This window comes from Callospermophilus lateralis, chromosome 19 (assembly GCF_048772815.1).
Source record: "Callospermophilus lateralis isolate mCalLat2 chromosome 19, mCalLat2.hap1, whole genome shotgun sequence".
Classification (NCBI taxonomy): domain Eukaryota; kingdom Metazoa; phylum Chordata; class Mammalia; order Rodentia; family Sciuridae; genus Callospermophilus; species Callospermophilus lateralis.
The window spans coordinates 33,114,392-33,134,874 of record NC_135323.1 but is presented as its reverse complement, the minus strand read 5'-3'; the positions used below and the strand labels follow the sequence as shown (position 1 = coordinate 33,134,874).

At 41.6% G+C, this 20,483-nt stretch overlaps 1 protein-coding gene across 1 annotated transcript in view; it reads left to right on the top strand.

Moving 5' to 3' along the window:
• Rsph10b (radial spoke head 10 homolog B) overlaps positions 1 to 18,602 on the top strand; it is a 49,685-nt gene extending 31,083 nt beyond the window's left edge. The window contains exons 16-19 of the mRNA XM_076840540.1: positions 1,538 to 1,663; positions 2,340 to 2,430; positions 16,252 to 16,450; positions 18,409 to 18,602. Coding sequence (XP_076696655.1) covers positions 1,538 to 1,663; positions 2,340 to 2,430; positions 16,252 to 16,450; positions 18,409 to 18,574 — 582 coding nt within the window. The 3' untranslated portion in view covers positions 18,575 to 18,602. The remainder of the gene's footprint in view (positions 1 to 1,537; positions 1,664 to 2,339; positions 2,431 to 16,251; positions 16,451 to 18,408) is intronic.
• The last annotated feature ends 1,881 nt before the right edge of the window (positions 18,603 to 20,483 follow it).

Genomic DNA, 20,483 nt, shown 5'->3' with positions numbered 1-20,483 from the left:
AAAATATGAGTACATGAGGACATAAAAATATGAGTATACAAAAGATGCTAAACAGGGCTGGGAATGTGGCTCAAGCGGTAGCGCGCTTGCCTGGTATGCGTGCGGCCTGGGTTCGATCCTCAGCACCACATACAAACAGGGATGTTGTGTCCGCCGAAAACTAAATAATAAATATTAAAAATTCTCTCTCTCTCTCCCTCTTCTCTCTCTCTCTCTCTTTAAAAAATAAAAAAAAATGAAAAAAAAAATGCTAAACAGGTCCCCGAGGATAGTTGGAGGCCAGAAGACAGTGGGCTGATACATTCAAAACATTAAAATAAAAATCTGCCAACCAAAATTCTTATGTCACTCACTTTAAAAGTGAGTAAGAAATTAAGAAATTCACAGATAAGCAAAAGTTGAGGTGGGTAAGTTATGATGAGACCTACTCTGCAAGAAATCATAAATGCAGAATGAAATGAAAGGACAAGATGGTGTATCAAAGGTTACTACTATTAGATTGCTTAAAAAATAAAAACCTATAAACTGTGTACATTGAAAAATTCTGTGCATCAGACATTATTAGCCTATGGGTAAGGGATGACAGTATTTACAAGCCATATATCCTCTAAGGGGTTACAACACAGGGGCTGGGGTTGTGGCTCAGGGATGGAGCACTTGCCTAGCATGTGTGAGGCACTGGGTTTCATCCTCAGCACCACATAAAAATTAATAAATAAAATAAAGGTATTGTGTCCATCTACAACTTAAAAAAAAGGTCACAACACATATGAAATACACAGAAAACTTCTAAAACTCGATAGCGAAAACAACAGCAGCAACAAAACCCACCCAGTTAAAAAAAAAAATGGGCAGAGAACTTGAATATGCATTTCTCCACAGAAGGTATACAAATAGCCAGGTGAGTGGTGCATACCTGTAATCCCAGTGGCTCAGGAAATTAAGGCAGGAGGATTGCAAGTTCAAAGCCATCCTTAGCAACTTAACAAGGTCCTGTCTCAAAAACAAAAAAAATAAATAAAATTTTAAAAGGCTGGGGATGTGGCTTAGTGGTTAAGCATCCCTGCTACCAAAAAAAAAAAAAAAAAAAAATAGCCAATAAACACATGAAAAGATGATCAACATTGCTAATCATTAGTGAAATCCCAGTCAAAACCACAGTAAGATACTGCCTCACACCTAACAGGTGGCCATAAAACAAGTTCAATAGTCAAAAATCTTCAGATTGCCCACCTAGCTAAAGACATTTTTATATCCAGACCAGTGGGGCATGACTCAGTGAGAAAATAACAACACAGATGAATCTCAAAATAATTTATGCTGGGTGAAAGAATCCAGGCAAAAAGGATGGACACTGTGTGATGACATTTATATAAAATTCTGTAAAGTACAAAGCAATGTGTAGTGATGGAAAGCAAAACAGTGGTTGCCTAGTGGGGGAGGAAAGCCAGTTATACCTTGTTAGAAAAACACATGTGAATGTGTGTGCACATATCTCCCTGGAAGCTGGAAACCCTCTGTGCTTGTCCTTGCTTAGAGCATCCACAACAGGAGTCCAAGTGTAGTCACGAGCCACGAGTCTGACGTCGTTACCTTTAGCAACACCAAGTCATCTTCAAGCAAGTTAGGATTCTTCCCTGATATGAGATTAAGGAAATCAGAGGTTTGTATTTACAGCCCACCATGTCACATTGACACAGCTGTGGCCGGCAGGAGACAGAACGCCTGTCTTACAAGCACTCACCTGCTGATGAGGAAAGGGAGATTCTAGCAAGCAAATGGCAGCAGCTCATGCTTATGGGGGCCTTGCCAGATGCCAAGCACTTCCCAGGTGTCAGCTCACTTAATGCCCCAAATGACCTTAAGGTCCTCTTACCTCCAGGAGAGGACTGTGGCACTGAAAGATTATGTCCATGATCTCGTAACCAGTGAATGGTGGAGCTGGGTTTGTACCGTGCAGCCTGTCCCCAGAATGTGCATCTGTCACCACAAGCCTTCTTCATACTGATGAGGTCTAAGTGATGCCAAGGTCACACTGATGAGGCTGAGGCAGGAGGATTGCAAATTCAAAGCCAGCCTCAGCAAAAGTGAGGAGCTAAGCAACTCAGTGAGACCCTGTCTCTAAATAAAATATAAAATAGAGCTAGGGATGGGGCTCAGTGGTTGAGTGCCCCTGCATTCAATCCCTGGTATCTCCACCCTCCAAAAAAGGTCAAATTTAGCTGAGAATGGCCTTATTAGGAATTTTCTAATTACTTATGATGTAGAAAACTAGTTTTATAGTCCATGATGATGCTGAAGTAATATTTTACTTTGTTGTTGTTGTTTTAATGGAAAAGCCCAAGATCAAGAAGTCTCTAAGTGATGACAAATGTTCGAAAATGAATTTTAAACCTTCAGGAAAAGGGCTGGCCTTCTTATCCCAGAATGGTGAGTATTTTAACTGGAGAACATTTTAAAAATATATTTTTAGTTATAGAGGACACAATATCTTTATTTTGTTAATTTATTTTTATGTGGTGCTGAGGATCGAACCCAGGACCTCACATGTGTGAGGCAAGCACTCCATCACTGAGCCACACCCCCAGCCCTTAACTGGAGAACTTTCACACTTAAAAAATGCTGCTAATCAGTTACATCCAGTCTGCTAAACTTTACAAGTTTCTCTCTTATATAAGGAGGCTGATAAGCCGCTCCCAGCCCTCCTTCGAGGGCCATGGGCATTCCCTCTCCAGGCAGGACCAGGACTAAACAGCTGGATGGCCTCACCTGGGCCCTGCCTGGGCTATATCCCCAGTCACCTGTTTTTGCTCAAGAGTCTCATCCTCCCTGTTTTTTTGAGGCCTGGTCTGTGTGCCGGCCTGCTCTCACGGGCCTACTTTCTGGTTTCCCTAGGGAAGCACCTCTGGGCTCTCCCCCTGCTGACTGCGCTTCCTCACTTCCTGCCCATCGCTTCCAACCTCATCCCTGTCCTCACTAGGACCCCCCAGGGCCTGGATCTTAGCACAATTGGTGGGGACTTTCTGCCTCATCTCACAGGTGCTTTCAGCGGCTCTGGCCTAGGTTCCTGTGGTCAGCTATTCACCAAATGGTGACTTCTTCAAGGCTCTGTCCTGGGCTGCCTCCTCCTGGAGCACCTGTTGTGCAGGGACTGTCTCTTCCTGGCACTCGCTTGCTCATGAGCATGGCACCCGCTGCAACATGTAGAGAAGGAGATCACTGTCATCCCGCCTGCCCTCCACAGCCTCTCGCTTTCTCTGCTCCCTTTACTGAGGAAAGGTTGCACCCGGCTTCTCTGCCTGCCTGCCTGTGTCTCCCGTGGCTCATCCCAAATGAGTGCTTGCTCTCCCCTTCCTCACCAGTGACTTTGCGCTGTCGCCCAGTAACCCTGCCCTCCTGTAAACTGCTTTCTCAGGAAACCCTCTTCCCCTGGCTTCCTTATGCAACCCTCACTCCATGTTTTCCTCTCCTCTGGAGCTAATCTGCAAGGCTGTGCAGTTTTTCTCCTGTGGTGGTCAGCATCCTAGCAGAGAGCCAGTCTCATGACTATCCCCAAAGCTATCATCAAGACGTACAGTTCCTATGAAAGCAACACAATTACAAAAAAACCCCAGTTACTGTGTTTCACCAATGATGTTATTAGCTGGTGATTCATCTTTAGTTTTAGCTATACCTTGATCTTGCCTTGGATGTTTCTGGTTGTTCCTTTAACAATGATTGAGCACCTACTGTTTGCTAGCCACTGTGCCCATGGCTACTACTTTGTCAGCTGCCAAGACTTTTCCCTCCACCCATGTGACATCTTTTCTCAAATCCCATTTCATGATTTTTGCATGCAGGTGGCTGTGACTTACTGTCCTTCAGCTAGGAGGTGTCTATGACAACGAACATAAGAATTAATCTTCCTTCATATCCAGTCTTGTTCTGACCTGGACTGCATATAATTATATGATTCTCTGATTTTAAAATATGCCAAGTGATTAGAAAATCAACATCACTTAAAAGGATGGGGAAATTAGAACTTATACCAATTAGCCTGGATAAGAAGGGTAGAAAGTGGGATACTCTTTTGAGTTACTCTTTTGAGAATAATCATGGTTCTCTAGAAGAGAGAATTCCCTGAGGCACATAGCTCTCTTGTCTTTTTTTTTTTTAATTTTTATTTTATTTTTAGTTATCGGCGGACACAACATCTTTGTTTGTATGTGGTACTGAGGATCGAACCCGGGCCGCACGCATTCCAGGCGAGCGCGCTACCACTTGAGCCACATCCCCAGCCCCAGCTCTCTTGTCTTAATGGTGCTTAAGACTAAGCAGATTACAGACAGATGTTATCAAATATGTTGTCCCTGATATCTAAATAGTAGGTGGCACCAAAGGTTCTTCTCGTGACTCCACCCTGCCTGTGTGGTCTCAGTCATCTTGTGAAGGCCCATAGGGTTGTGTTTTGGGTTTTCTGATCTTCCTTATGTGCCTAACACATCTAAGGACATAATAATGATTGACAAAGCTAGTCTGGAAGGCTTTAATTTCAAGGTGAATAATTTGAAAAGTGCTCTTTAGCTGGGGGCACTGGTGCAGGCCAGTGGCCCAGGAGGCTGAAGAAGGAGGATCAAAAGTTAAAAGACAGCCTCAGCCAATTAGTGAGACCCTGTGTCCAAAAAAAAGGGGGGGGGGGGCTGGGTAGTGGCTCAGTAGTTAAGCACCCCAGGTTCAATCCCTGGTACTAAAGAAAAAAAGAAAGAAAAATCCCATTTATTTTGGCAAAAGATATCAAGTGATTCCTGAACCATAAAATAATTCCACAAACATAAAACTTATTAAATTGTAGCCCAAAATGTGATGTCTGATGTAAATGCAGGGCTTGGAATGCATATAGAAGCAGTGATAGACATCAAAGAAGATAATGGATTGCCACACATTGATGAAGAAGATGATGCTCTTAGTAAAGGACCAGGTATGTTGATTTTAAGTATAAAATATCATCTAACCACTTGAAAATTTAAAGCAAAAAATCAAAGAACAAAATCCACCAAAGGGACTGGGGTTGTGGCTCAGGGGTAGAGCACTTGCCTGACATGTGTGAGGCACTGGGTTCAATTCTCAGCACCACATATAAATAAGTAAACAAAATAAAGGTCCATCAACAATTAAAAATTATTTTAAAAATCCACCAAAAACAAAGACCACCATTATTTTAAATAATTTATAAAGAAAATCAAATCGTGGGACTGGGGTTGTGGCTTGCCTAGAATGCAAGAGGCACTGGGTTTGATTCTCAGCACCACATACCAATAAATAAAATAAAGGTCCATCAACAACTAAAAAAATATTTAAAAAAAGAAAATCAAATTGCATTTTTTTTTTTTTTGGTACTGCGATAGAACCCAGGTGTGCTTAACCATTGAGCCACATCCCTACCCCTTTTTTTATATTTTATTTAGAGACAGTGTCTCACTAAATTGCTGAGGCTAGCTTTTTGAACTTGTGATCCTCCTGCCTCAGCCTCCCAACCCACTAGAATTACAGGTGTTCACCACTGTGCCTGACCCTCAAATTGCATTTCTAAGAACACTTAGGAGATTAAAATAACTTAGACATTACCTATAGGACATGGCCAAAACTACAACCAGAAAAAACCAGTATTAAATTTACCGAAAAAACAATAACCTAAACACTCAGCCCCAAAAAGCGGAAAGGAGAAATAATTAAACACTAAGAGAGCAGGAAGAAGGCAGTGGCAAGATACACTCACAGGCTGAGGATGGTGGCCATGCCTGTAATACCATCAGCTCGGGAGGCTGAGGCAGGAGGATCATGAGTTCAAAGCTGGCCTCAGCAACTTAGTGAGGCCCTAAGCAACTCAGTGAGACCCTATCTCAAAAAGTGTTGTGGATGTGGCTCAGTGGTCAAGTGCTGCTGGGTTCAATCTCTAGTACCCCTGCCACACACACACAAAAAGGATACACTCACAGATTACAGACCAGAAACAAAAGAAAAGTAGTAGGCCTAGAATTCTACATGCCCGTCCTTCAAGTAAAAGGTAAATAAGACAACCTGAGCCTCATGGTCTGAACAGAGGTGATAAAATGCATATAGAGGCTGAGGCTCCCTTAGTTGAAGTGCTTACAACCACGGGTTTCAGATCTTGGATTTGCTGGATTTTGGAATATCTGCACGTACATAGTGAGATATCTCTGGGAGATACATAGGTCTAAACATGAAACTCATTTATGTTTCACATACACCTTATACAGATGCCTGAATGTCACTTCATACAATATTTTTAGAGCATCTGTGTTTGACAATGCGTCGTAAGGTCAGGTATGAATTTTCCACTTGTGGGGTTAGCACTCAGAAAGTTCTAGATTTTGGATTTCAGATTTTCAGATTAGGGCTTCACAAACTGCACTAAGTAGGAAGGAAAAAGTAGACAATAACAAGTGAGACTTAATGGTAAAAGAGTCCTGTGTTCAACTCCAAGCTAATACATTTGAAAAATCAGAAATTATTTTATAGGAAGATGTTAACAAAAGTAGACACATGAAATGGAGAAAACCTGAATCATGAGGAAAAGCTGTCAAAACTTTTAATTTTTATGAACAAGTTCATTCAAAATTTAAGGAAACAATAAGAATTAGTCTTAGATTTTTTTTAAAAAAGTCAAAACATAACAGCATAAAATAAGCCTTCCAGGTCATTTAATAAAATTAGCATAATTAGGGGTGGGTTTGTGGCTCAGAGGTAGAGCACTTGCCTTGCATGTGTGAAGCACTGGGTTCGATTCTCAGCACCGCATATAAATAAATGAATAAAATAAAGGTCCATCAACATCTAAAAAATATATTTTAAAAAATTAGCATAATCAAGTTATAAAAACTTAATGAAGATTAAAAAAAATGAAAACAGTAACCATTGTTCTTTCTTTCTTTCTTTTTTTTTTTAAAGAGAGTGAGACAGGGAGAGAGAGAGAGAGAGAGAGAGAGAGAATTTTAATATTTATTTATTTATTTATTTATAGTTATCGGCGGACACAACATCTTTGTATGTGGTGCTGAGGATGGAACCCGGGTCGTACGCATGCCAGGCGAGCGCGCTACCGCTTGAGCCACATCCCCAGCCCCATAACCATTGTTCTCAACCGGGAAAAAGGGTGACGTGAAAACCACTTAGAGTGGGGATTCTGGGAAGATAAGGGTGGCACGTGGGTGTTTTTTTCCATCTTTCTAGATCCCCACATGAAGCAAGCACAATTAGAATGCAAAACCAAAAGAGCATGAACAATAGTAGAATCTTATTTTGTGATAAGGTATTAACATGAAAGTCAAAATTTGAGGAGAAAGGGATAAATCATTAGCTACACAACTTGAGTGACCTCAGAATGCAAAAACGGATGCAAGAGGAAAAGAACAGATATAAGAGACAGAAGCAATCAGAGCATCTTCCAGACCTGAGAATGTGAGGATCCAGATCTCCCAGCAGGAACTCTGTAAGCCTGGCAGAGCCGCCTGGGGGAGAGCATGTGTGTGCTCCAGGGGACCAGGGAGCTCCAGGGCTCAGGTGAGGGCTGCGGAGCCCCAGGAACTCACCACCCAAACTCCCTTCAGGAAAACCCAGGCCCGAGGAGACAGTGCTGGGTAGAACTCAAACTGAGAAGCCTGGAGCAGAAGGGCAAAGAAGGATCCAATGAAAAGGAATTGGGAATGGGAAGTCACTGAAAGAACAGAAGGGTTCTAGAATCCTGAGGCTAGAAAAACTGTTGTGCGTCATCCACCTAAGCCCTAAAGTTCAGATACCTACTTTTCTTTCTTTAAAAAAAAAAAAAAAAAAAAAAAATCCACAAGAGAGGATAGTCTTTTTAAAATATGTGTGTGTGTATGTATGTATGTGTGTGTGTGTATTTTAGCTGTTGATGGATCTTTATTTTTGATTTATTTGTATGTGGTGCTGAGAATTGAATCCAGGACCTCACACATGCTAGGCAAGCGTCTACCACTGAGCCACAACCCCAGCCCCCAGATACCTATTTTTCTGTAAAAAGAATAGGGTGTGGTCTCGTCTGAAATGAAATTATTACAAGAAAAAAAGAATAAGAAGCAGAATACTGCCACAGAGAACCAAAGCCTGAAAGAAGCCTGAAAAAGAGATGAAAACTGTCACAAATATTGTAACATGAGCCCAAATAAATTGAGAATGTGATAGAAGAGATGACAGGATAACTAATCAGAATTAGAAAACCTCAGATGAGAAAACAGCTCAAGAAAGAATTTAGAAATAAAAGAAAAACATTCTTTTTTTTTTTTTTTTTTTTTTTTTTTTTTTTTTTTTTTTAAATTTTTATTGTAGGTTGTTCAAAACATTACATAGTTTTTGATATATCATAATTCACACTTTGATTCAAGTGGGATATGAACTCCCATTTTTACCCCATATACAGATTGCAGAATCACATCAGTTGCACATTGATTTACATATTGCCATTGTGGAGTCTGTTGTATTCTGCTGCCTTTCCCATCCTCCGCTATCCCCCCTCCCCCCTCCCCTCCCCTCTTCTCTCTCTACCCCCTCTACTGTAATTCATTTCTCCCCCTTATATTTTCCCTCCTTTCCCCTCACTTCCTCTTGTATGTAATTTTGTATACCCCTGAGGGTCTCCTTCCATTTACATGCAATTTCCCTTCTCTCTCCCTTTCCCTCCCACCTCTCATCCCTGTTTAATGTTAATCTTCTTCTCATGCTCTTCTTCCCTACTCTGTTCTTAGTAACTCTCCTTATATCAAAGAAGACATTTGGCATTTGTTTTTAAGGGATTGGCTAGCTTCACTTAGCATAATCTGCTCTAATGCCATCCATTTCCCTCCAAATTCTATGATTTTGTCATTTCTTAATGCAGAGTAATACTCCATTGTGTATAAATGCCACATTTTTTTTATCCATTCGTCTATTGAAGGGCATCTAGGTTGGTTCCACAGTCTTGCTATTGTGAATTGTGCTGCTATGAACATGGATGTAGCAGTGTCCCTATAGTGTGCTCTTTTTAGGTCTTTAGGGAATAGACCGAGTAGTGGAATAGCTGGATCAAATGGTGGTTCCATTCCGAGCTTTCCAAGAAATCTCCATACTGCTTTCCAAATTGGCCGCACCAATTTGCAGTCCCACCAGCAATGTACAAGAGTACCCTTTTCTCCACATCCTCGCCAGCACTTGTTGCTGTTTGACTTCCTAATGGCTGCCAATCTTACTGGAGTGAGATGGTATCTTAGGGTGGTTTTGATTTGCATTTCTCTGACTGCTAGAGATGGTGAGCATTTTTTCATATACTTGTTGATTGATTGTATGTCCTCCTCTGAGAAATTTCTGTTCAGGTCCTTGGCCCATTTGTTGATTGGGTTATTCGTTATCTCATTGTCTAATTTTTTTAGTTCTTTGTATATTCTGGATATTAGGGCTCTGTCTGAAGTGTGAGGAGTAAAGATTTGTTCCCAGGACGTAGGCTCCCTATTCACCTCTCTTATTGTTTCTTTTGCTGAGAAAAAACTTTTTAGTTTTAGTAAGTCCCATTTGTTGATTCTAGTTATTAACTGTTGTGCTATGGGTGTCCTATTGAGGAATTTGGAGCCCGACCCCACAGTATGTAGATCATAGCCAACTTTTTCTTCTATCAGACGCCATGTCTCTGATTTGATATCAAGTTCCTTGATCCACTTTGAGTTAACTTTTGTGCATGGCGAGAGAAAGGGATTCAGTTTCATTTTGTTGCATATGGATTTCCAGTTTTCCCAACACCATTTGTTGAAGATGCTATCCTTCTTCCATTTCATGCTTTTAGCCCCTTTATCAAATATAAGATAGTTGTAGTTTTGTGGATTGGTTTCTGTGTCCTCTATTCTGTACCATTGGTCCACCTGCCTGTTTTGGTACCAGTACCATGCTGTTTTTGTTACTATTGCTCTGTAGTATAGTTTGAAGTCTGGTATAGCTATGCCGCCTGATTCACATTTCCTGCTTAGAATTGTTTTTGCTATTCTGGGTCTTTTATTTTTCCATATGAATTTCATGATTGCTTTCTCTATTTCTACAAGAAATGCCGTTGGGATTTTGATTGGCATTGCATTAAACCTATAGAGAACTTTTGGTAATATCGCCATTTTGATGATGTTACTTCTACCTATCCATGAACAGGGTATATTTTTCCATCTTCTAAGATCTTCTTCTATTTCTCTCTTTAGGGTTCTGTAGTTTTCATTGTATAAGTCTTTCACCTCTTTTGTTAGGTTGATTCCCAAGTATTTTATTTTCTTTGAGGATATTGTGAATGGGGTGGTTGTCCTCATTTCCATTTCAGAGGATTTGTTGCTGATATACAGGAATGCCTTTGATTTATGCGTGTTGATCTTATAGCCTGCCACTTTGCTGAATTCATTTATTAGCTCTAATAGTTTCTTTGTAGACCCTTTTGGGTCTGCTAGGTATAGAATCATGTCATCTGCAAATAGTGATAATTTGAGTTCTTCTTTTCCTATTTTTATGCCTTTAATTTCTTTCGTCTGTCTAATTGCTCTGGCCAGTGATTCGAGAACTATGTTGAACAGAAGTGGTGAGAGAGGGCATCCCTGTCTTGTTCCAGATTTTAGAGGGAAGAAAAACATTCTTAAAAGATCAAACTAGAAGGAAAAAAGTAAACAAAAAGACTGCATTAAGAGAAATAGAAAGGGAAAAGGAGAATTCTAAAAGACTTCAAGAAAACAGATATAAAAGGTAGGCAAATAAGTCCTAGTGTCACAGGACTCCCTACAAGAACACAAAATCAATAGATTAAATATGAAAATTATACTTCCTGAACATTTTCTCAAAATGAAAAGAGAGGACTGATATGTTCAAAGGACATCTGTAAACCTGACCCAGGACAATTAAAAAGTCCTTGTGGGGAGGGCAGGACAGCGGGAGAGAGAGAGAGGCAGGCAAATTAGCAAACCCAAGGACATCCGGCAAAGGGAGTAAGTGAGACATAAACAAGATCAGACTGCCTTAAGAGAAATAGAAAGGGAAAGTTTTTTTTCATCAGCAAAGGTTTTTTTTTTTTTTTTTAAACAGCAATGCTATTAAATACAAAAAATGTTTTTCTTAAGTTCCTAGCAGAGAGAAAATGAGCTTGGGATTTTACTTTAGTCTTCAGATGGAGTTGACTCAAAAACTCCAGTACTATTGCTCTCGCAAGCCTCTCCTCTGGACTTTGAGAGGACATGAGCAAATGATGGTAGCAAACGCTGCACTGAGGACCTAGGGGCACTTGGAGTGCTCCATTTCATTAGGGCAGGTGTCCCCGGCCATCCCGTTACGGAAACTCTCTGCTTCTTTCCTCTGCCTTAGTCTCATCTTTGCAGTGTCAGTGCCTGAAACATCTGTCCCTCAGTCCTCTCCTTGCTCCTGGAATGGAAATGTCCTGCCCTCTGAGAGTGAAGTGCTGTCAATCACTGCTGCATTCCCACAGCCTAGCAATGCTAAGTGTGCTTCTAGAGATTTAATAAAAACTTGCTAAGGATTAATGAATAAATACATAACATCAACTGGAAAGCCACTTGAAATATTAAGAGTGACCGTACCTGTAATCCCAGCTACTTGGGATGCTACGGCAGGAAGATCACAAGTTCAAAGTCAGCCTCAGCAAAGTGAGGTGCTAGCAACTGTCTCTAAATGAAAGAAGCCTGCAAAAGAGATGAAAACTGTCACTGGGGATGTGGCTCAGTGGTCGAGGGCTCCCGAGTTCAATCCCTGGTACCCCCATCACCTGCAAAATCAGAAAATATGGAGAAAGAAAAACTATGAAGAGGAAGAGAAGTTTCAGTTGATGATAACAAACTATAAAGTATCTAGGAATAAACAAAAAGAATTTGTGAAATATATATTAAGAAAAATAGCAAAGCCCAAAACAGATGAATGGATTACATCAAGCCAAGAAGTTTATGCACAGCAGAGGAAACAATGAGCAGAGCAAAGCTACAAACTACGGATTGGGAGAAATATTTGCAAGCAGGACATCTCAGAACTGGGTAACACCCAGAATATACCTGAGGAACTCAAGAGTAAGAAAATAATGTGACTTAAAGATGAGCAAAGTATTAGAATAGACATTTCTCCAACGATGACGTGTAAATGACCAACATGAAAAAAAATGTTCAACATCACTAATCATGCTAACTAAACTACAATAAGATATCACCTCACATCTGTCAGACTGGCTATTACCAAAAAGATGAAAGTAAGTGTTGGTGAGGATGTGGAGAAAAAGGGGGGCCTCTGTACACTGTTGGTGGGAATGTCTAGCCATTGCAGAAGACTGTATAGAGGTTCCTCAAAAAGCTGAAAGTAGGGGTTGGGGTGTAACTCAGTGGTAGAGCGCTTGCCTAGCTCCTGTGAGGCACTGGGTTTGATTCTCAGCACCACATAAATAAAATAAAATACAGGTATTGTGGCCATCTACAACTAAAAAAAAAAAAAAAAAAAAAAAAGCTAAAAGAATTAACATTGTGTTAGCTTTTGGTCACTTGACAAAATACCTGAGAACAACAACAAGAAGAAAGATTTGCTTTGGCTCATGGTTTCAGAGGCTCTGGTCCGTGGGTGGCTGGCTCCATTGCTTAAGCTTGAGGTGAGGCAGAACATCATGGCAGAAAGGCTTGGTGCAGGAATTCTGGCCACTTCATGGCAGCTGGGAGGAAGAAGGGGTGGGGGACAAAGATATAGTCCCTAAGGACCCACTCCCTCCAACCAGGCCCCACCTCCTACAGTTTCCACTACTTCCCATTAGTCCACTCAGTTAGAAATCCCTCGATGGATTAACCCATTGATGAGCCACCTTTGAACATTGCCCACTAGGGACTGAACCTTCAACACATTAAGCCTTTGGGAGACATTCCAGATTCAAACCATAACAATACCACTTCGAGCTATATAGATAAAGGATTTGAAATGATGATGTTGGAAGAGACATGCACTTCCATGTCTATCACAGCACTGTTCACAAAAGCCAAGATATGGAATCAACCTACATGTCCATCAATGTCCATATTTTAGATAACTAAAATATGATATACACATGGAATACTATTCAGCCTTAAAAAGGAAATTCTGTCATTGGTGACAGTTTGGATGAACCTAGAGGATGTTGTGCTAAATTAAATAGGCAAGGCACAGAAAGCCAAATGGTGAATGATCTCACAACCTAGGACAACTGAACTCAGAAGCCGAGAGTGGAATGGTGATTATCAAGGATTGGGAGTAGTGACTATAGTTAATAATGTATTTCAAAATTTCTGTGAGTAAACTTCAAATGTTCTTACCATGAAAGTGTATATTTGAGGTGATAGGTATGTTAATTAGCATGATTAAGCATTCTACATTGTATATTTATATCTCATAAGTATATATATTAAAATTTGTCAATTTACAATTTTAGTATCCCAAAGTACTGAACTTTACAGACCTTATAAAAATCTTGAATAAATGGAAACATTACCTACCTGGTAAGACTTGGTACTGTAGCAATGTAGATTCTCCCCCAAATAACTTAGAGACTTAACTGCAATTCCAGCTAATTCTAATCCCAACAGTCTTACAAATTTGACAAAATAATCCTGGAAAAATAATGGACAGAAACAGAATTTTAAAAAGAAAATCAAGAGGATAATTTAGTTCTATTTATTAAAATATACTAAAAATGTAAAGCTACAGTAAGTAAACTGGTTCTGCAAAAAAAATATAGGCTGATTATTATAAACACAGATGGGCATTCAGTACATAGTAGCTATTCCTTCTTGGTAGGGGAAGGATGGTCTATCTAATAAATGCAGCTGAAATTGGCTAAATTTAGGGGAAATATTTGAGTGGATTAAAGAGGTAAATGTAAAGACTGGAACCATAACATTGAGAGCATATACAAGTGTATGTTATATTCTTAGTGTTGATAAAGGCTTAAGTATAAAAACTAAGGTAAAATATTGATAGAAATCAAAACTAGTTTTTGGCAAAAGAAGCCAGGAACAAAATGAAAAATCAAAGAGAAAACATTAAGGGAATATCCTTAAAATAAGAAAAAAAAAATAGAAAAAAGTCACTCTTCAAAAAACATAAGTGATCCATAAACATATAAAAAGAACTTCACAGATATTAAGAAAATGCAAATTAAAACAATAAAGTGCTATCAAAAGTAAATGGTGTTTATGACAGTGATTTAAGGGAAAAATAGTTTCATGCACTGAAAGTGGGGTGGATAATAAAATGGCTCAATCTTTCTAAAAGGCAGTCTGGAAACATGCACCAAGGGTCAAAACGCGAGCATTCTGTTTCACCCAGCAACTCTGCTTCTGGGGATTTACCCGGGGAATATTCAGAGGTGTGGGCAAAGCTGTGTGGATGAGGGTGTTCACTGCAGCACTGCTCAGAAAACGGAAAAGCCCTTGGCTGAGTAGAGTATAGCACATGCACATCACAATGATTTACAGCCATTAAAACTCTTACAGAATACAGTGCTGACAGAAAAACAGGACACATGACCCCATATTTATTATCTATCTTCTCTGATAATTACTAGTAGGATGTACACTAGAATGTCATTAGCTTATTAATTCCCAGGTTTTCAATTCTGCGAATATTTCAATGAAATTGACACAGGTGCATTAAAATCGGTCAGAAATCATAATCTAGAGATTATGTGTATATACATATTAAAATTATAATCACGTCCTCATATATTCCTACTATATACCACTATATACATGTATTATATTCCTACTGCTAGACTTTTTTAGGGAGGGATATCAGGGATTGAACTCAGGGGCACTTGACTGCTGAGCCACATCCCCAGCCCTATTTTGTGTTTTATTTAGATACAGGGCCTCACTGAGTTGTTTAGCACCTCGCTTTGAACTTGAGGTCCTCCTGCCTCAGCTTCCTGAGCTGCTGGGATTACAGGCATGCGCCATGGTGCCCAGCCTACTGTTATATTCTTTTATAACTATATAATTACATATTGTATACTAAGGTTTTTATAAGTGTTCCACATCTAGGACCATGGGACAAAATGGGTTCACGTTTTGGTTACGCTAGAGGTACATATTTTTGTTGTTTCTTACAGCTCTTGGAACAGGGTCTGCTATATAATTGGTGCCCAGTATACATTTTTTAACAAATCTAGTATTTTCTGCAATGAGCAAGCTTGACATCAATAGTTAAGAATTTTACTCAATGATCTATCTTTTATAAAAGACTTAAATTTCCTGCAAATCTGTCAGTCCATTCCATCCTACCTGCTCCCTCGGATTATAACACTGGTCCTTTGGGTCCATGGGTAATTCCCATGACAGGCATTACCATGTACTTCCTGTGTGTGTGGTGCTCAGCTTGCAAGCTAATGCATCGGATTTTCACAATACCTGTGACCCTTTTGCAAATGAGGAAACTGGCACAGAGAGTGTTAACTGGCCAAGGTTGTGCCGCGAGTACATGGCACAGAGGGGCCTTGAGCCTAACTCACGTGGCCCTAGTCTGTGCTATACAGTGCTGCTTCAGAGCAGAGGCTGTGTAAGAACCTTGACAGGTTAGGGCTTGTTTTCTTGACTTCCTATCTCATTCCTCCATGTACAACTCTTACCCAAGCCCGAGGCCTGCCGCAGGTTATGAGAGTGTTCTCCAGCCTGGGGTCCATGTGGGAAGCACACACAGGTCTCCATTAGTCTCTAAAATCTGGCACTGGGATCATGGATCTTCCTGATGTCCTTGCACTTGGAGCACACCACAGTGGCTCCTGGACTGGGAGGCTGGTTGGTGGGGTGGACTGGTCACACTCCCTTCCCACAGCACCTGTTCCAACACCACTGCCCAACCCCATCCTCCATAGTGGAGTAGCCAGAACTCAAGACAAGAGTCTCCTTACCTTTGTTATTCAACAGAGATTTAAATCTCTGAAGTCAATGTAAGCAAGAGCCAGGAGGGTTCCCCACCGAAACATGGAAAACATCAACTATTGACAAGAAAACAACAGGTACCAGGAGGTTCAAAGGCAGTGCTGACAAGCAGCCAGGGTCTGCAGAGAACTTGCTTTGTCCCAGGTGGTCACTGAAGCATTCTGCAGTTTCCTCGCCCCTCTGACAGGATGGGGACACAGAGGCCATCACAGGAAAGGGCAGAATTAGAGTAAAAGACTCCAGACTGCAGGATTGTATTAATGCTCATTTTAATTAAACTTTATTTCAGAGAAAAATGAAAAACCCAAGAATGACCAGAAGGAGAAGCTCAACACATGGGTCAATAACATGTACGTCTTCTTTGTGAACACGCTCTTCCAGGCATACAAGCACGAGGAGCTGCTCAAGGAAAAAGTAAAGGAAAACCGGTTGCGGGATGCAGCCATGGCTCAACAGAAGAAGATGGAGAGTGAAGAGCTGGAAGCAAGGTATGGCAGGGCCCCGGCCCTCCTCTGGCACGAACTCGACCTTCTTCCCCATCCTTCGTAGCTACCTGGAGCATCAGGAGCACATGCTTGCACTGCCAAGTTCACAACGTCCCAAGGTTGTCCAGAGCATAAAAAAAAAAATCTGGCCTCTGCTCCTGCTGGTTCCAAAGGCTTTGTGGCTTCCAGAGGGCTGGGAGCATCTTTTGTTTATATAGAGGAGCTAGCATCTGCTCCTGACCCCAGGACCTACCAGATCCCAGCATCTCTGAAGGCACGTTTTTATATATTAATGAGATGACTGTGGCTAGGGCCCTGGATAACTTCACTTGGGGGACGTTGCCCAAGGAACCACCTGTGACTGGAGAACTTCCAGCTTCGCCCTTGTCTCTGGGCAGGTGGGGAGGCTGGGGACTGAGTTCTGTTAGTCATGCCTATATAACGGAATCTCTACAGAAACACCAAATCATGGGTGGGATTTAGTTTCTGGGGCTGAACATATCCATGTGATGGGAAGGTAAGTCTGCAGGGACAGAAGTTCTTGTGCTCAGGGGACTCTTCTGGACTTGACCGTACATCCCTCTTCATCTGGCTGTTTGGCTGTTCATTTTTATTCCTTTTTTTTTTCTTTTGCAGTCCTGGGGATTGAACCCAGGTATACTCTCCTATGGAGCTACACCCCTAGCCCTTTTCTATTTTTTGAGACAAGGTCTCAGTTACCCAGGTGGGCCTAGAATTTGTGATCCTCTTGCCTCAGCTTTTGGTGTAAAGTTGGAATTACAGTCGAGCACCACTGCTCTCTGCTGTTCATTTTTATTCTTTGTAATATCTCTTAAAGTAAACCAGTAAATGTAAGCAAAGTTTTTTGCTAGAGGTCTGCGAGCTATTCTAGCATATTATAGAACCTGAAGGGGGCGTTGTGGGCACTTCTGATTCATAGCTGGTTAGTCAGAGGTATCAGAGTCCTGAACTTGTGACTGGCATCTGGATGGGGGTGGCCTCGTGGGACTGAACTCCCATCACTTGAGAGGTCTGTGCTAATGTGAGTAGATGGTGTAAGAATTTTATATAAGTGGTGTTGGACAGTTGGTGAGGTGAAGAGAAAATATGGTGTCAGAAGTGTCAAGGGGTGTCCCCACCTAGTTTGGGGGGCTTGGGGCTCATTGTGGGCTGCTTGTTCTCCAGGGTGTCTAAGTGGAACTGACACCTGTGTGAGAGGCAACAGGAAGCCATGGTTCAGACCCTAGCCCCCCCGCCCCAACTCCAAGCCTCCTGTCCCTGTCTGTCAGGTGGGGTCATGGTAATGCCTCACAGGACTGCTGGGGCCAGGAAGGCAGCTGAAGGCCAGGAGTCCAGAAAGCAGAGCGGGATGCTGCACTCACCGCAGCATCACTGCTGAGGATCAGCTCCGCATGGTCCTTTAGCAGTGCAGACACCTGCCCTTGGTGACGTGTGTCTCTGCTCACTGGAGATAGCATTGCTGTATGCTAGAGGGCAGAAACATATGAGGACTGTCACAAGGTCACCCAGAGAAAAGAGGTTGACACCTCAGGTCAGATCCATAGCATTCTACCCGGACTGTCTAGCTATGGCTTTATTTATTACTAACTCTGGCAAGTTGATGGCAGTTTAGTTTTGGTCACAGGCACTGATGAAAAACAGATATGGACAACTTTACTTGAAACACAGAATAAGAACTATTAGGCACGGTGGCACATGCCTGTAATCCCAGTGGTTCAGGAGGCTGAAGCAGGAGGATAGCAAGTTCAAAGCCAGCCTCAGCAACTTAGTGAGGCCCCAAGCAACTCAGCAAGACCCTGTCTCAAAGTAAAATATAAAAAAGGGTTGGGGATGTGGCTAAGTGGGTGAGCCCCCTGGATTCAATCCCCAATACCAAAATAAATAAATAAATAAAATTCAAAGGAAAAAAAACCCCTACCTTCCTGTGTTTGCTTTTTTAGGCTTAATATCTTAAGGGAGGAAGAGGCCAAGAAACAAGATACTGAGATGGACATCCCTGTGATCAAGGAGCCAGGGGACTCGGTCCTCACACAAAGCCCTCCCAAAGAGGACACAGCTATGTCCCAGGCCAGCAAGTCCACCCCGAGCAAGAAGAAGAGGAAGTAAAGGCACGTACTGTTGAGGGTGGACTGCAAGGACACAGAGCAGCTCAAGACGGCAGGAACTGTGATAAATGTCCTGCACAATAAAGTTGTTTGCAGTTTACTTCTGCTCTTGGTGTTCTGGAACACTCCTACCTTGACCCACTGCACCCAGCTTTTTGCAGCTGGATCACTGAAAGGCCTGCATTTTGGAAATTGAGTTGAATGAATATCTCACACACACACACACACACACACACACACACAAGCATATTAATGAACATGTTTTAAATACATGTCTAAAAAATCCAAGTAACTCCATGATGATGAAGTTAGAATCTAATAAAATGAATCAGAAGACAGTGGGGAATGGAAGAAATTATTCAAAACATTTCTTCAGACACTTGTTTCCCACACTGGGTACATTCTCTATCCCCAAAACCACCTGGGGTTCTTCAGGTGCCACTTCCTGTGGCTTCTACCCTGTCCCGTTTCTGCAAATGCCCACAGTTCTCTATCGCATTTGAAAACCATCACACAGCAGTGAGTCCAGGCAGCAGTGAGAGGAGGAGCCAGGTGTTCAGTAGATGGTTGTTCAAAATTTTACAGTTAATAATTTGTGTTAAAATTTAAGGGTCACCACCAATCTAAAGCTACCCAAATTAGCAGAAGGAATACAGGAAACCATCAATTTTAACAGAAAGATGGGGAAGAGGAAAGATGGGAAAAGAAAAGTGCTGATGCCCCAACAGCCAAAGGAAACAGACTAAACCCACTCGTGCTGCTCCCCCAAACGAGCCCAGAGGTAATTTAATGGCACTGAAAAATAAAAATTCACCTCAACATCACTTCACAAGGGAACTATCTTAGAGCTACATAGAAAGAATGAAAATAAAGACACACACAAAGACATGCCAGGCCGATCTGTTCAAGCTGACTGCATTAGCAAGCACTATCACAACCCAAAGGCAGCATTACACCTACACATTAGCCTTGCAAAGCTGAGGGAGCCCCAGGGAGAAGTGCTGTCTTGACAGCGGAAAGCAGGAAAACAGGGATCAGATGACAAGAGCAACTAAACTATAAACCCTGAATTAGCACAGAGCTAGGAACCAGAATGCAATAGAGAATAAACACTTGACACACTGACCACTTTTTAGGTTGTGAAGCACAGCAATTCCACATGATGTGTATAGCACATCTGTTCTAGCTGCAAATGACTGCACAGTGTGCACACAGCACACCATAAACACAAAAGCCACAATCTGAAGTAGCACAAGGGCGATGAGGAAATCACAATGGATACTGTGAATTATTAGGACCAAGTGACAATGAAAGTACCGTGAATCAACAAAGCCATTTCCTCCTAACGTTAAGTGATAGGGAATATGGGAAGCAAACTTTAGGACTAGTGAAATATCATGTTTTTTGGACCATTTAGCTAGTTTTTACCTAGACCCTGGGCTAACTAGATAATAAAAATCAGCATAACTAAGACTGCTGAATTTCATCTCAACCAAGGAGGACCGAGTTGTGGCTCCCTGGGATGTCTCCTCAGGAGTTCCAAATGAAAATGAGGAGTGCTTTCTGTTTAGAACACATTGTGCACTTTCATTAAGCTCTCTGTATTAAATGAGTCTAAAAATCACAATAGTACTCAGGATAAAAGCCAAGTCTAGCCAGGTGTGTGGTGCATGCCATAATCCCAGTGGCTCAAGAAGCGGAGGCAAGAGGATTATAAATTCAAGGCCAGCCTCAGCAACTTGGTGATGGCCTAAGTAACTTAGTGAGACCCTGTCTCAAACAATAAAAAGGACTGGGGGTGTGGCTCAGTGGTAGAGCACCCCTGGGTTCAATCTTCAGTACCAAAAAAAAAAGGCAAGTCTAGCAATTATTTTAGGCAAATACATCCTTATTCCGGTTTCACAGCTAGG